Source organism: Protopterus annectens, chromosome 12.part0, assembly GCF_019279795.1.
Source record: "Protopterus annectens isolate FY-2018-M chromosome 12.part0, PAN1.0, whole genome shotgun sequence".
NCBI classification, from domain to species: Eukaryota; Metazoa; Chordata; order Ceratodontiformes; family Protopteridae; genus Protopterus; species Protopterus annectens.
In genome coordinates, this window is record NC_056746.1 from 1,370,142,567 (window position 1) to 1,370,158,571 (window position 16,005).

At 38.2% G+C, this 16,005-nt stretch overlaps 1 protein-coding gene across 1 annotated transcript in view; it reads right to left on the reverse strand.

The window, feature by feature from the left end:
- Nucleotides 1–14,739, reverse strand: part of RSPO4 (R-spondin 4) — a 922,830-nt gene extending 908,091 nt beyond the window's left edge. The window contains exon 1 of the mRNA XM_044090426.1: nt 14,219–14,739. Within this exon, the coding sequence (XP_043946361.1) occupies nt 14,219–14,294 (76 nt within the window). The 5' untranslated portion in view covers nt 14,295–14,739. The remainder of the gene's footprint in view (nt 1–14,218) is intronic.
- Between the last annotated feature and the right edge of the window lie 1,266 nt (nt 14,740–16,005).

The following is a 16,005-nucleotide window of genomic DNA, read 5'->3' on the forward strand; positions in this document are numbered from 1 at the left end:
CCTTTGTGGAAAGATTCTTGGTTTTATTTGGGATTGCCTGATCCATGCAGTCCTGGAGGTGTTCATAGAAGGCATTTGTAAGGGCTTCCGCAGCTTGGGTTGTGGTTTCCACTGGCTCAGGGGCCTTGAAGGATGCCACACCAGTCTTGAGTAGTGTGAAGTTTGCTTTAGAGAAGTTCTTCACTGTGGTCTTTTTTGTTTGGGGTGGGGGCGGGATGTGGATTTCCAGTGAGATTAGTTTATGATCAGATCTCACCAATGAGGGATATACTTCCGGTGTGGAGCATTTTGTCCCCATGTTTGTGATAATGAGATCTAGTATATTTTCTCCTCTCGTGGGAACAGTGACTAGCTGTTCCATGGCATTTGAATTTATGAACTCCAGGAACCGTTGGGCTAGAAAGTTAGGGCTTGAGTAATGTTCCCAGTCTATATTCGGGTAGTTGAAGTCACCCAATATGATGGTGTTTGGAGATACATTTATACCCTCCAGTGTCTTCAGGAAGGCTGTGTGGGGTTCCTGAGTTTGAGAGGGTGGCCTGCCTGTAGCATGCTACAATTTGTAGAGCAGTTTTGCCTATGGTTAGTTGCACCTGGATGGTTTCCGAAGCTTCGTGGGTTGCCACCAACCTGGAGGTGTGGGTATCCTTTATGAATATGGATACACCCCCTCCTTTTGTGGTGTGGTCCGGGTTTTGGGGCTGGAACGCATGATATGAGGTAAAACCTAATAGTGCCGGGGTGCTCTCAGGAGCCTTGAACCAGGTTTCAGTTACAGCACAGACATCGATGTTCTCCATACTGAGAAGGGCCTCGAGTGCGTGCATTTTGAGATTTAGACTTCTGGAATTGAGCAGCATTACCCTCAGTTTCTTCCCATTTTTGTTTTCTAGGGTGGTAGGTTTAGAATTTGAGCCTTGCCTAAAAAAGGCACTATGGGAGTGGCAAGAGCCTTAGCCAATATCCGGAATCCCAGGGATGACAGGTGCAAGCCGTCCCTTGAAGCAGCGTGGCTTGTCAAGCATGTCATCCCAGGCTGACAGACACTGGATCCCCTTTGAATGACACCAGACATTAAGCCAATTGTTAAAGCTGATCATCTTGTCTCTATATTGTGGCATCATTCTTGGTGAAGGAAGGATACTGCTCAGGGTCAGGGTCATACCTGCCTGGGCTACATAATCAGAGAGCTCCTCTATGTCTCTTTTCATGTAGTCCAGGGAGGTACGTCTCAGGTCATTCACACCAGCATGGACAATGACTGTGTCATATTTGTACTTGCCGTGGAGTGACCTGATTGCATGTGTTATGTGGCGGATTCTAGCGCCCAATAGGCAGCTTACTGTGACCCTCTCCTTGTTCAGCCTGGTGAGTGGGACGTCAGTGTGTCTGACTATGGAGTCACCTATGACAAGTATGTTTGGTGTTGTATTTGGCCTTAAGGACTGTGACTGCTTTGCACACTGATTTTGTGGTTTATGTGTTGCTTGTGGGGTGTCTTGAGGTAGCAGTTGTTTGGGTGTCTGCTTTGGAGGCCTCTGCTGTTTAGGTAAATTTTTACTCAGAGCCTCCGAGTATGTCTTTGTGTGTTTATGTGTTTGATTCAGTGGTGTGGCAGCATTATGTGAGGCTGGTTTTGTGGTGTGTGTAGTTGCCTTCTCCTCCTGTCTGGTCTTGCCAGTCCTGAGTTGAGAGAGCTCAGCCTCCAGTTTGGCTAAATAGCTGCATCTCTCGCAAGTATTTGTGTTATGTGGGAGGAGGAGAGGGTTGTCTGTGTACATGAGGCAGTTATAACATTGCCTCAAGATTCCCAGATTCACCAGCTGGACCGGAGAGGAGATTGACAACTGACCTTTGGACATGCTAGAATAATATTGGGAATTCCTTAATAATTGAAAACAAGGGCCAGTGGGGAGTGAGGGTGTAGTGCTTTTAATTTTTAGTGCTGACTTATATAATTGCTTTAGTGAGAAAGTGCCAGGTAATTTGAGTGCAATGTGTTACAAGTAACTAAATGCAAAAACGACAAACAGTAACTTTCTTTCAAGTGAAACAAGGAAATAAGTACAGTAAGCAATGCAGATATCACTAGTGATCCACAGAAGCGCTGAGAAGCCGCGTATTAGGTGGAATTAGCGTTCCAGGGAAATAACAAGCAAACAAACAACAAGCATAGAAACAAAGCTAGATTCAGCAGGCCTGGATCTAGTCTATGCTACAGCAAACAAGGTGTACCAATTTCAGTAAGATACAGTTCAAATATTCAGGCACTATAAACCTTTAACCAGAAATTCCCAGCTCAGAAGGGCAGAGTCCAGCCTCTTCTCCCACAAGAGTGCCGACCACGAACCTTCTTAATGTAAAATAACTGGCCTGAAGCCCAAGTGCTTAAACCAGAACTAATACACTTGGACACTGGGCTCTCAATCAGCAGTTCCCAACTTAGAAGGATGAAAGCTACCTGTCCTGCCACCACAGTGCTTGCCACAAACCTTCCTAATGTAAAACAACTGGTCTGAAGCCCTAGTGCTTAATCCAAAAGACTTAGAATGATAGCTACACTTTAATCAAGTTACAACTAAGCAGTAATAAATACAATTGAATATTTTAGAGAATGCCTGGATTAGTGCTCAAGTTACACAAACAAAGCTAGATCCAGCAGGCCCGAATCCAGTCTATGCCACAGCAAACAAGGCGCACCAACTTCAGTAAGAAGCAGTTCAGATATGCATGCACTATAAGCCTTCGATCAGAAATTCCCATCTCAGAAGGGCAGAGTCCAGCCTCTCCTCCCACAAGAGTGCAGACCACGAACCCTCTTAATGTAAAATAACTGGCCTGAAAGCCTAAGTGCTTAAACCAGAATTAATACACTTTTAGAATAACAGACACTGAGCCCTCAATCAGCAGTTCCCAACCTAGAAGGATGTAAGCTACCTGTTCTGCCACTACAGTGCAGACCACAAACCCTCTCAGTGCAAAACAACTGGTCCGAAGCCCAAGTGTTTAAACCAAAAGGCTTAGAATGAGTTACACCAAGCAGTTATAAATACAATTGAGTATTTTTAAGATGATGCAAAAGTAAGATTACACACAACAACCAAAATATTGTCTTTCACATGACTATGTATTAGGAACTTGTGTTTCTTTGGGGGGGTGTATATCATGCGTTCTTCAACAGAAATCATCAAACAGTCCCACACTTTTCTAGAATGCAAACAATACGGTCAGAAAATCCAGCATCCATCTCATTTGTGAGTTGCATAGTTACAGCTCTTTTATTACCTCTTCTAATTACATCTTGCTTTAAATTAGTCCATTTCAAAAAACATAAACTAAAGTGTAGGCACAAAAAATCCAGTCTTAGTCAAGGCCAGCAGGAATGTCTGATCATTTACTTTCATAAACTATAACTTATTGTAAATGCATTAGTCTCTGCAGATGAGTCAGACGGATTGTTTTCACTTAAATACAACACTGAACTTGTGTGTAAATTTACAGCTGTCTATAATGTGTTAATATTCATGCCAACAAAAAGCTGAATATATTAAAAACCTTCAAAAAATAGCATACCAGAGATGTTGTACAAACGATTACATGACAATACAAATGAAGGAATCACTGCTAACATGCAAACCACTTTATTGAAATCACTGCCACAATCAGTTAACTTGACATATACCAAAGAAGTTCTGTATGAATTACTTGATCAGTTTCAATTTTTGCTCATCTGAAACAAGGTAGAAAACAAACATACTTAAAACAAAAACTTTATTTGCTAGAAATATGATAAAGAAATCCTACATGCAACTTATTTCTATGGTCCTACCTATAAGAACAAGACAACAGAATAAATGTACTTCAAGCAGAACATTTTCTGTATATTGACAGTTGCACAGTAAGCGACAGAGGTGTTACAGCCTTATTATAAGCATCTACATCCGGTATTATTTCTTGTATAGCAAAAACCCAAAAACAAAATGGCTGCTTTACATTAGCCAATGCAGAGAAATGTTGACAGCTTAGTTTTTTTTTAATCTAGTTATATGTCTGAATAAGATATTACAAACACCTGTAAACTCATTACATTAGTCCAATAATTTTCCTTGGAAAGTTCTGTACAAGACATCTAGAAACTACGATCTGATGTCTAAGAATGGAACATAATGGAGGAAACAAAAACATCTGAAGCAGCGAACTCGGTCTGTTTGCAAGAAACTACATTTAATATTAGGAACTATGTTCCAAATGAGGCACAAAGCAGATCCCATATGGCACAGATAATTCTTCCTGTCCTGGATTTACGAAATAGGATTTTTAATAATCTGTTACAAAAGATCTTCAAAAGAATTCCTAAACAGTAAGTCTATGACTCCTTCAGCTGTCATAAATATCTGTGTCTGTACTTGTTTGTATCAGCTGTGAGTGACTTTGAAAGCTGCCACTTTGAGAGAGATATATGTAAGAAATGCTTACAAACTGGTACAAACTGGTACACACGCTTCCTGTAAGCTACAAAATGCAGAAAGCATATTTCAGATGCTTAGCTTTATTTTCATTGCTTGATATTACATGTCAATGTCTACCTCCTGGAGTAAATAACATCTGCAGATATACAGCTTTCATGTTTAATTATCTGCTCTATTTCTGTCATTTGTTTCATGACAAAAAGATCGCCCTCCCTGCATTACTAAGTTATGTAAATGTAGGACTACCTTCACTGGATGTTAACAGTTATTTCTGTTTCCACTATATACATTGAGCAACATGTCTTCCCTGACTGAAATGTGACTCACATTGTGGCCACATTACATTTATTGATGCTCACTTTGTAACTCACAATGTCACTAGCCAGCTACAGCTGTGATATAATAATTTGTGAAGTCACCATCCAATGGCATCATGGAAAGAACAAAGCCATGAGAATCTGTTTCCTAATCCATTATTTATCACATCATATACAATCATCTAAGGAACAAAAAATAAATAATTGCTTATCACAGACTGACACATACACACACTCACACACACACACACACACACACACACACACACACACACACACACAAACACTCACACTCACAGAAATGCACACACATTACCATGTACACAGACACATTTACAAAATAAAAAAAATGTCTACTGTTGAAAATAACTAAAATCTTTCTGTTGTATTTATTTATTTTAAGGTACACCAGCTGAATCTTTGGGTTATTTTAAGTCTAACTTAGAAATTAAATTGTTTCCAAAAAATATTATGCACAGCAAGTCTACTTATATTTTAGTACAAGCTATTTCAGTGGATTTATTTACTTTAGAATTAACTTGCAGTTGTGACAACCCATCATAACTAATAAACTAATTCTTCCAAAATTATTAGGAAGTAAGACTCTTGATGTTTATCTGTAAACAACAGTCTTGGATCTGTAAAAGAATAACATATAATCACAGAAATTACTTTACACTCATTTTACTCTTAAGGGCTGTGTGCTGGCATTACTTTTCTAGAAACCTCACTCTTGTTATGTATGTCACTCAAGAACAGTTTCATATACATAGTACATGGTACAATAGAGGTTTTCATCTGGCAGGAGAATTTATAGCTAAAGGTTATTGAGATGCAAATGAGTTACATCCTGCAGATCTTGGTTCGAATCCCTCTGTTTCCATTTTCCTGCTGTGTAACAAGTTAATTAACCAGCGAGTGGTTCTACGTTACCATGGAAGCTTGATATATGTGCCAGATGGACAATTCTTTATTACTATAAGAATACCATTACAGGAAAAAAAAAGAAATGATGCCCATATAATGGCATGCAGGCAAGATTTAATCAATGTAGGTAAACATTACTTGAATATGTGATCCAAAACTGACCAAAACCTTTTTGATTCAAATCTTAATAAAATAATGTTGATAGATAAGGCCGTTATTCCACCAAAACAGCCGTGCAAACTGTTTATTATTTCTATAAATCTTTCTTAGAAGATAATTTGTTTTTATCTGCAATCTCTGGAATTCCCTTCTGCATCTCCGAGGGTTTCAAATTCCATTTCTATCTTCTGGTATCTCAGATGGCAAGCGTTTTATTAACCATTCTTTTGTGAAAAAACATGTGCTTTAAGGCCTTCACCTCCCTAATTGTGTGCAATGAGATTTAATAATGATACAGCCAGCAAGAAAAATATTTATTTTTGAACATTCACATTCTCTGGCATCTTGATTTGTTTCCATACACAACTTTATCATTCACACTCATAATGACATAAAGGCATATTAGCATGAATAAAAAGAATTTGTGTCGGAGATAACCCCCCTCTTCAGCAGCACTAACTAATGTGGGCAACAGCAAAAATGGTCACTTTAAATAATAATTATGATAATAAAGACGATTTGCATACAGCATACAGATAAAGATAGAGGCAGTCAGGCCACAAAAGGTTTTGGTTCTGTATCAGAAATTTTGAGAATATAATATGGGCTTTGGCAATGAAGCTTTTAAGATCCTAGATGCTGTCATTGTGCCAAAACAGAAGAAAAGGTAGAGGTGAGCACGTCTCTTATACTGTAGTTCTTGAGTTTTACTTTAACACATAATAAAATAAAAAGAAGCGCTCTGTTTCTACACATTACCTCAGTTTATAAGAGGACATATGGGTGACAGTAATAAGCAGGAAACACTGGTCAGATTTGGGGAAATACTTGTTAATACTAGGCTAGTTAACCGTTTGTAGACTTTATAGGTCCTAGTAGAGGAAAACAGAGTGACAGAGACAGAGACTGGGGGGATATAGCATCAACATTTTTTCAGAAGAACCTATGACTAGGTGAATGTACGAGACACAGTGACTACCTGCAAAAATGTGACAGATACGAAAGAATGCCAGGTGTTTTATTTACTTAATTTGTATTTTCTTGTTTGTATTTTTTTGCTTGCTTTATGTTTAAATTACTTAAAATAAAAACATATATACTTGCTTTTTCATTATTACTTCAGCAAAGTTTCTATAATTATACACACACACACACACACACACACACACACACACACACACATGCGCATACACACATACAAAGGTATACACACACAGACACACACACACACACATACAAAGGTACACACATGTACACACACACACACACACACATATATATATATATATATATATATATATATATATATATATATAAGCAGTTCACTAAAAATTCACTAAAACAGATCTCAGTTTTCTGTTTTTTCTTATTCCTTATTCATAGCGAGTAAAACAATGTATTGTGTTACAACAAAGTATGTATGATTTAATAAAATATGTGGCGGTGACATTTATATTGCAAGCGAGTGCCAGCCATCTTTCAAAGTAACCAATTTTTTCTTATAATCATATCCAGTATCCGGCAAAAGTAACTGTGTATGTCAACAGCTCCAAGTAAATGGTATTTATAAGCACTTAACCTCCAAAATTATCTGGCATATCCCAAAGAAAGACACATTCTTTCAAGAACTAGGCAATCTGGTCTACATTTGCAAATGTTGTAGGTCTGTTCCAAGTGACCTGTGACAGGATTTCCATGCACAGATACTATTTTTTGTTTGTACATTGTATCCTATACATTTTTAACTTTATAACATGGTTCTCAAAGCAATGATAACAAAGCAGATGTGTATATTTTGCTGCCTCTGAACTTTTCATTAAAATATGTCAAGTAAAAAAGAATAAAGCAGAATTAATATGACAGCAGATCTTGAGATTGTTTGAAAATGAATATAGACATTTTAAATTCATCAGTATTGATGATTTGATAAGCCTTACATTTGGAAGTGGTGTAGTTTGATTTTCCTGAAAAAAGTAGTCATGAAATGGAAACAGATGTGAAAATTTAGTCTGCTAAACGGCTAACTCTTGAAATGGATACAGACGTAAATGAAGTGTCCTGAAAGAGATACTAATAAAACTGATGCAGGTTTACTAATTCAGTGCCTTTGATGATTCTAAACACTGCAAATGCACATATATACAAAACTGAAAATAGAAGTGTGATGAAATTAGCAACAAGCATACACATTGCATGGGTCAGATGATGCACATGAACCTTTCTTTCAACAGCTTACTTTCACATGTGGCAAGCCCATCTGGTGATTTTAAGAGCTGCCTTAAAAATCCCTTACAGGTGGATTGTTTTATACAACAGACGCATACTGCATTATGTAAGCATAGCAGCTACTGTATCGAGTTAAAGCACCATAACGTAACAGCGGGGTTTGTGTTTCTGTCACCCATCAGCAATCAATAAATGTTTTGTAACATTCTACTGCCAATACATTTATAATCAGCAAGGTCTGGGAGATGCTGATTTATTTTGTGTAGGGAACTTTTAGGGACAGCAGTGAAGAAAGGCAATTAAATAATTCTGTAACCATTTATTCAGGATCATTTACAAATCATTCTATGTTTGAAAGTGCTTGGTCTTTTTCTAACCATATATTGTTATCAGCTGCCAGCAGAAATAAGTGGGTAGCCTTTCAAGAATTTAATCTTTCAACTTTGTAATGCAATTTGCCAAACCTTAAGACAGGAACATTATCAAAAATAATATCCTTGTTAAGTACTCTGAAGTTTGAAGCCTACTAAATGTCTGCCTCTTAAATGTAGGTAATAATATCTATTGTGAGCATATGTTATCAGCACTAGTGCCTATTTAAGTTTATACGAATGGCATAATTTGCAAAAAATAAATTCTTCAAAATGTTGATCTTGGACAGCAAAAAAAGGATCCTGGCATTTTCTTTTCTTTGTAGAAAATTTTCCATTATTTAACCGCACATTTAAAACTTGTCAGGAGTGAGAAGATATGTGTCCTATATAAAATCCTAGAGACACAAATGTTGTACTGCAGCTAAATATACATGTAGTCCAGCATCATTGTCAATTACGTTTGCTAAGACCTTCCTTAATACATTTGCAAACTGTCTTGAAGACAAACTGTCCACATTTGTTTGTAATGCATGAACTGCTATTTCTTATGTTGGTATATACTAGGGTAACAAACACCAGGGACTTTATAAGCCTAGCCATGCAACCCAATCCAATTGTGCCCCTATGTACGGAGGGTATTTATTAAAATAAGTATGTTCGATAGGAAGTTTCAAGACGTTATGTGGGGGTATGTCATTTTGGGCATTACTGTCTGCCTCTGTCTATCAGAGACTTGGTGGGGGGGGGGCCCAGGATGAATTTTCAATTTCCCATCCATTGGTTAAGATTATTCTTAAATAGGGTCAGGGATGGACCCTGCTTCACATGGATGGGGAGCCTGTTGCAGAGCATTGGGGTCCTCAGAGACACAGACCTGTATTTCCAACATGTCTTATTATGGCACAAGCAAAATTTAAATCCTTTGATCTAGTGGTTCTGATGTTGCTCCATCAGAGCTGTATCTGAGGATGCTTGTATGCCAGGCACAGATTGCCTCTCAGTGACCTATAGGAGACCTAGTATAGTGCTTCCTAGACTATGCCTCTCCTTTAGTGAGATAATAAAGATAAGAGTCACACTCCAGCCGTGCAAAGGCCAGGCTAGGGCAATGAGGAAGATTGTGATGGTTTTATCCTAATATCTGCTGAGTCCAATACATTATTAGTGGCTTAGAACTCTACAAATATATAGTTTTACAACATGAAGTATTGCAATGAGCATGCCTTAATGTAGGTGCAACAAATGAGAAGCCAGACAAGTTTTCATTGCAGATCAAACAACACCACTTACATTTCTGTACCAGCTACAGTAAAACATGCAGAACAGTTAATAGAGAAACCTAGAATTCGCTGCTAGCTAAGAATTATTTGGTACCCATAACCCCCCCATGCACACATGTGTGCACATCTACACATACACACACACACACACACACACACACACACACACACACACACGCACACATACACACGCACACATACACACACACACACACACACACACACACACACACACACACACATACACACACACACACACACACACACACACACACACACACACACACACACACACACACACATGTACACATACACACACACACACACGCACACATGCACACACACATGCACACACACACACACACACACACACACACACACACACACACACACACACACATACACACATACACACACATGCACACATGCACACACACACACACACACACACACACACACACACACACACTTGCACTAAGCAATCAATCTCACTTGACAAACAGCCAGCCTGCTCTACTGCTCGGTTACATCTCTTTCACACCTTCTTTAATTTTCCACCAGTTTCTAACTTATTTGAGTTAACAACTATGTCATCATGTCAACTGTTTAATGCTTCTACCACTGCATTTGGCAAAACTGCTTTTATACACTGTCCTTGTGTATTCAATTCTGCCTTTTTGCTGCACAGTATTTCTTGACAAAACATGCTGTGATTCTGGAATCTGTAGAGACCTTTTAGGTATTCAAGCATCCCTAATATTTTTTTCTCTCTTTTATCTACTACTATTTATATTAAGTTACCAAATTTCCTCGCCTCCTTTATATGGATTACACCACAGTCCTTGCACTATTTCTTTGCTGTCTTGTACACCTCTTCCATTCTGGCTCTGTTGAAAATTGGAATGTCAAACATGAATATATAGGATGCATATCAATTACATATTTGCAACTCCTGGCACTGGTATATCTTACTATATACCCCGGTCTTACATTAACCAAGTCTATCTTTCCTGCTTACTCATGTTGCTTGTTTATGTCTGCCTCTGTTACAAATACTGTATGATTTATTTCAACATTTAGCTACTGTAAGCAATCCAGTCACTCTCATGTACTCATGAACCAGGTTTATTATCCAGACACTTTACACTTAGTGGTGTAGAAACTAATTTTTGCTGTTTCTGCTCACACATCATATCTAGCTGTGTCTCCTCATGTTCTTTATGTCTTAAGATGAATGTCAGCCATGTTGTATGTCTATTCTGAAGTGAAAATATCATCTCCCTTTTAGTGATATTTTCCTGTTAGTCACAAATAACATTTCGGTACTAGAAGAGGAACATGCAGTATTCAGTGGTGACCCTCGAGGCATTTTCTTACGTTATTTTGTAATATTTTTCTGAGCAGTGACAAAAGTCTTCCTCTGTCCTGTGTAAGCCATGTTAATAACCTACTCACACTTGGTCATACAATAAAAAATGCACTAGGCTAATCTGATATGCCTCTTGTTAATATGAACCTGTAATACCACATTTTTTTTTCACTGCACTGATCATTTGTTATTTTGCATTGAACAGTCGCATTAAGATCATTATAAAAGTCCTTAAGTAGACCAGGTCAGCAATAAGCCCACTTAGCATGCTTTATGGACCACTAAGATGCAGAAGGTATAAAGCTGACTGTGCCTTTTGGTGGCGATTGTGCTTATACAAAGATACTAGAACAGGTTTCCACTATATTTAATCCCATGAAGCAATGCTGTGACTTTCCTTGCTGGATGGTTGTATCAGCCAATTCAAAATTATGAATCCCTTGCTCAGAGTGTCAACCTATTGCTAGTAGTCCAGACATGTAATGCCTTTGCATCACACAAGGGAATAATGACAAATGGTGAGGGGAGCATCAAAATGGCCTGCAGACATTCTGGAAAGTTTGGTCTGATCCTTTCTATACTGTACATTGTCCTGTATCAAGAGATGCTGCTGTGTAGCCAGAAGCCTCCTTTGTGGCAGCAAAGGGTATCCCTGATGAGCCCCAAAAAGCAGTGCAGTTAATCTCTGCATAATAAATCTCAACCACAGAGTTCAGGATCAGGCATCCCAGATCACATAATGTTATGACGCAAATATATTATACAACAAAGTTGGCAATACTGTACAACACTGTTCAAGCAACTTAGCTTGTGACCAACTGGTAGCAATTTGTAAGGCTTACATGCTGTTCTTGAACTTAAAACACATGTGGTCATCACAATGTGTGTGGAAAAGCTATATGATAAATTTCACTTATTTGGTTTCTCAGAAACTTTCTCAGATTTCCAAAAAAAAAAACTAGTGATACATTAAAATAGTTGAATTTAAACATGGTTCTGATTTCAAAAGCACTACCACCTATTAAATGGCCATTCAGATCAGCTTTCCTGTGTGAAGGGACACTATTAAGATATGCAGGATTTATTTGTTCAGTACAATCCTGCATCTCATTTATTTAATTGTTACTAGTTAATTTTAAAAGCAAAGAGGTGCTTTGGTTTCACTCTACCTTCTAGATGTGCGGAAATGATTTTCAGTAGAAAAGTTCAGATAACAAAGGAGCACAGGGTTAGCGAGATCTGGAAAATGCAAGGCATACAAGGATGTGTGTAAGCCCAAAGTTTTCTGAAATTCCCAAAAATCAGCCATGATTGCTGGGATGCTTGGGAGCGGGTTCTGACTGGGATGTGTTCTGAAGAAATGTTCAATCACGGATGCTAAATTGTACAATATTCAGTTGGGAGACATTGGTTTGTTTCAAGGCATTGCTTTACACCATCCAGAAATGGACCAGCACACACTATGCACTACTCTATGCTAGACTTCATTCCGGGTCTTGATTTACTCACCAACACCTCAACTCACCAAACCATCCCAAGATGACACAAGTAAATTGCTCTAAGCACATAAATGTATGCATGCTTAATTACTGCTGCAGTAATGCTAAATAGTGTCATAAGCTTTCTTGTTTACTTTCACATCTTGTGAAGTTAGAAGTTAAAGATGATCTACAAATCAGTATAAATCAGATATATACTTTCAGTTGCTGAGTGGATTGTGGAAAGCTAAACCCACTCAATAAGAACACCGTATAACAAGTGATCAAACAGCAACAACAAAGGTTTCAAAGCACATCATTAGACAGCAGGTAAGAAATGCAGCTGTTGCCTAGACAGGAAAATTCCATAAGCACTCTGGATGTTAAAATGGAAAGGCAGAAACTATGCAAATTTAACATTAATTAAATCACACCAAAATGTTTAAGAATATGCAAAAGTTTCTTCAGCACTATTTGGAGAATGGTAATATGCTCGCCGTAATGGATCAGGGTGTGAAAACATTTGTGAACAAGGACTTGGGTTAATCTACCTGCTAATCAACTTCAGTGCTAATAAGGTAGAATTTATTTATATATTATACTTAGGCTAATGACATGAATATTAAAGTTTCCCCTAAAATACCTTTATTATATGTGGGTCTGTCACTTTTTCAGTTTTATAGTTACATACTTCAGTTGTTTTAATAAAGTGTAAATGGTGGCATAAAACTGTTCTTAAATCAAGTAACTGCATGACATGAAATGCTACAATGTAGCTTTTTCATTTGCACCTCATTTAAAATGACCTTTTTAATGTTTTACTTGCTTTAAATGTTTTACAAAAGTCTCAATGTTTATTGCTTACAGCATACCGCCTTTTGTCTTTATTAATAAAAATGCAAAATGCAGATATTTATTTAATGCTACAAATTATAGTAAACATCCCCTTAATGTGCTGTACCAACCAGAAAGAGAGAGAGAGAGACAGACAGACAGACAGAGACAAAGAGGGAGAGAGAGGGAGAGAAATTATATACGTTTGTAAGTGTTGGTAATTACACATGTAGTGTGGAAGGGGGCACATACAACTTGAAAATGGGCATACACTTTCCATATTCATCTTGCAAACATAGTTGTGCAATTTATTATTATCATCCCCTTTCTACCAGAACTGACTGTTTTTTTTTTCTTTTGATCCGTGTGCTACATTTTCAAAAGACAAAACTCTTATTAGGGGATGATTTGCAATGAATGCATAAATGTACCATAAGCCAGGTTTGTCTGGACCCTGCTGCAAAAGAAAGCTCTGCTGTTAAAATCAACAATAACCAAGCTGTGCAGACAGAAAAGAGTCGTGTAATAAACAAGAACGTGTGAAAGAAGGACTTTCAAAGTTTTATTTACTGTTAAAACTTAGCATTCAAGTTTGACTTTCATTGTGGGTTATCCTGCTCAGTGATTCCATTAAACTAAACATTTTTCTGACACCTTTATTATAGGCTATAGTAGTAAACCGGTGTCCTGATACCATTATAACTGACGGGTAACATAAAAAGCAATGCAGTGCACCCACGTGGGTACCGAACCATTACCCAGAACGATTTAAAATGTCTTCTTACCTTTCCTTCTCCTGTTCTGTTCAAAGGTTTCTATGCAGCTTACAATTAATAACAGCATCACAACTAGCAGATTCATCTGGGAAGGATCACTGAGAACTGACCACGTAGTGGAACATCCAGACTTGTGTCTGTCTATTCAGACTGGTTAAGGGGATGTGCTTCTCACCATGCAAAACTGCATGAGCGCTGACTCCAGCTGAATGGTCCAGAAAGAGCTCCACTTTACGGGCTTTTAACTGAAGTCATTTGACTGGAACTCTGCCGGAGATGATGATGATGATGATGGTACTGGACGTGGTGAGGGATAACGCAGGATGGATGACTTGTAACAGGTCTAGGAAGCGGTTGCCCAAAGCTCCGAGGGGGGGAAGCAACACCAGTGAGCAAGAGAGGCAAATATTCCAAAAGCTACGCATCACTGGCTTCTGGTTAACCCTTTTCCTACTGGGGGGTTCACTGCTGGAAACGAGACCACCCCAGTCCTCGGCGCGCTACAAACATCCCAAACACGCTGGGCTTGGTGCAGGGTTGCATCTGTTGGGAACGTTTGGTAACCTTAAATTAACCCATTCACAACCAAACGCAGTCCGACAGTCGTGTTTAATGAACAGATGTACTAATCTGACTTCTGCCAAGTTATCCCCTAAGGACACAGTGAATGTCTGTGTTTTTTAAGAAATTGCAGAAAGTGAAACGCGCCTTGCAGCCAGTTCAAATGCCAGTGTTGTCACAGGAGTTAGAAATGACAGCAAGCAGAAATGGGTGGTGGTGGTAACGCAAAGTAGCTGTTTTAATTACAGTAATAATATCATACCTGTCAACCTATTAGCGCAAGAAATTTGGACAAAGCCTAAAATAATGGTGAGACAAAGGTCCAAAGACAGGGACCGATTTTAATTATTGCTCTTATAAACTTAATGACATGCATGAGTAACATTTGTATTAGCGTGCATTTTTCTGAAGGATATGAAGTCTGAAACTAAAATGTATGGTATAATTTAGTGACTTCAGAATCAGTGATTTGCCATAAAAACCCATATGTTATGAGGAGCAGACCAAAAATATGAGGCAAAAATCTGAACATTCTGCGAAAATCTGGACAGTAAAAATGTCCTGGGATGGCGATGGAATAATTGCGTATTGCCCAGTTCATTATAGTACAAATACTACGTCTTACTGCAAGCCTACGAAAAAGTTTAGTTAACTCCCAGTAACAAGGGTTAGCCTTATATGTCACTTGGGGGAACAGCAGAGACTGGGAAAAGATACAGTTCCATACAGCGGTGTAGCAAGAAAATTCCATTTTGTACTCATAAGCACTTAATGCAACCTCCATTGGACACCCATCATTTAAATATGAACACATCTCTCAAAATGCTGCCCCCAACCACTTAATAAATGTAAGTAACATATTCAGCTATTCCCCTAAAACTTCTAATGTATTGTTTTTAGATTGGGAATATTGTGCCTGGTGTTAAAGGCGTTCATTTAGACAGTTGTAGACATAATATAACTTAAAAATATATTTATATGATGCTCAGAAATAAATGTGCTCTGCAGAGTACAAAGAGTATGCCTGGCTATAGTTCCATAAGAAAATGGAGCATTTTTCCTTAATACCCACAATTGTGAGCCGCCTTTATTTTGGGGTAATTAATTGTCTTTGTCAATAAAGGTCATGTGTTTACTTTTATATGTGTGATCTGTTTGCAATAGTGTAAGTGGTGGGGAAACTTCCAAGAGTGGACTACTGCATTCATTACATTTTTCCCCTGCCTTGCACTAAC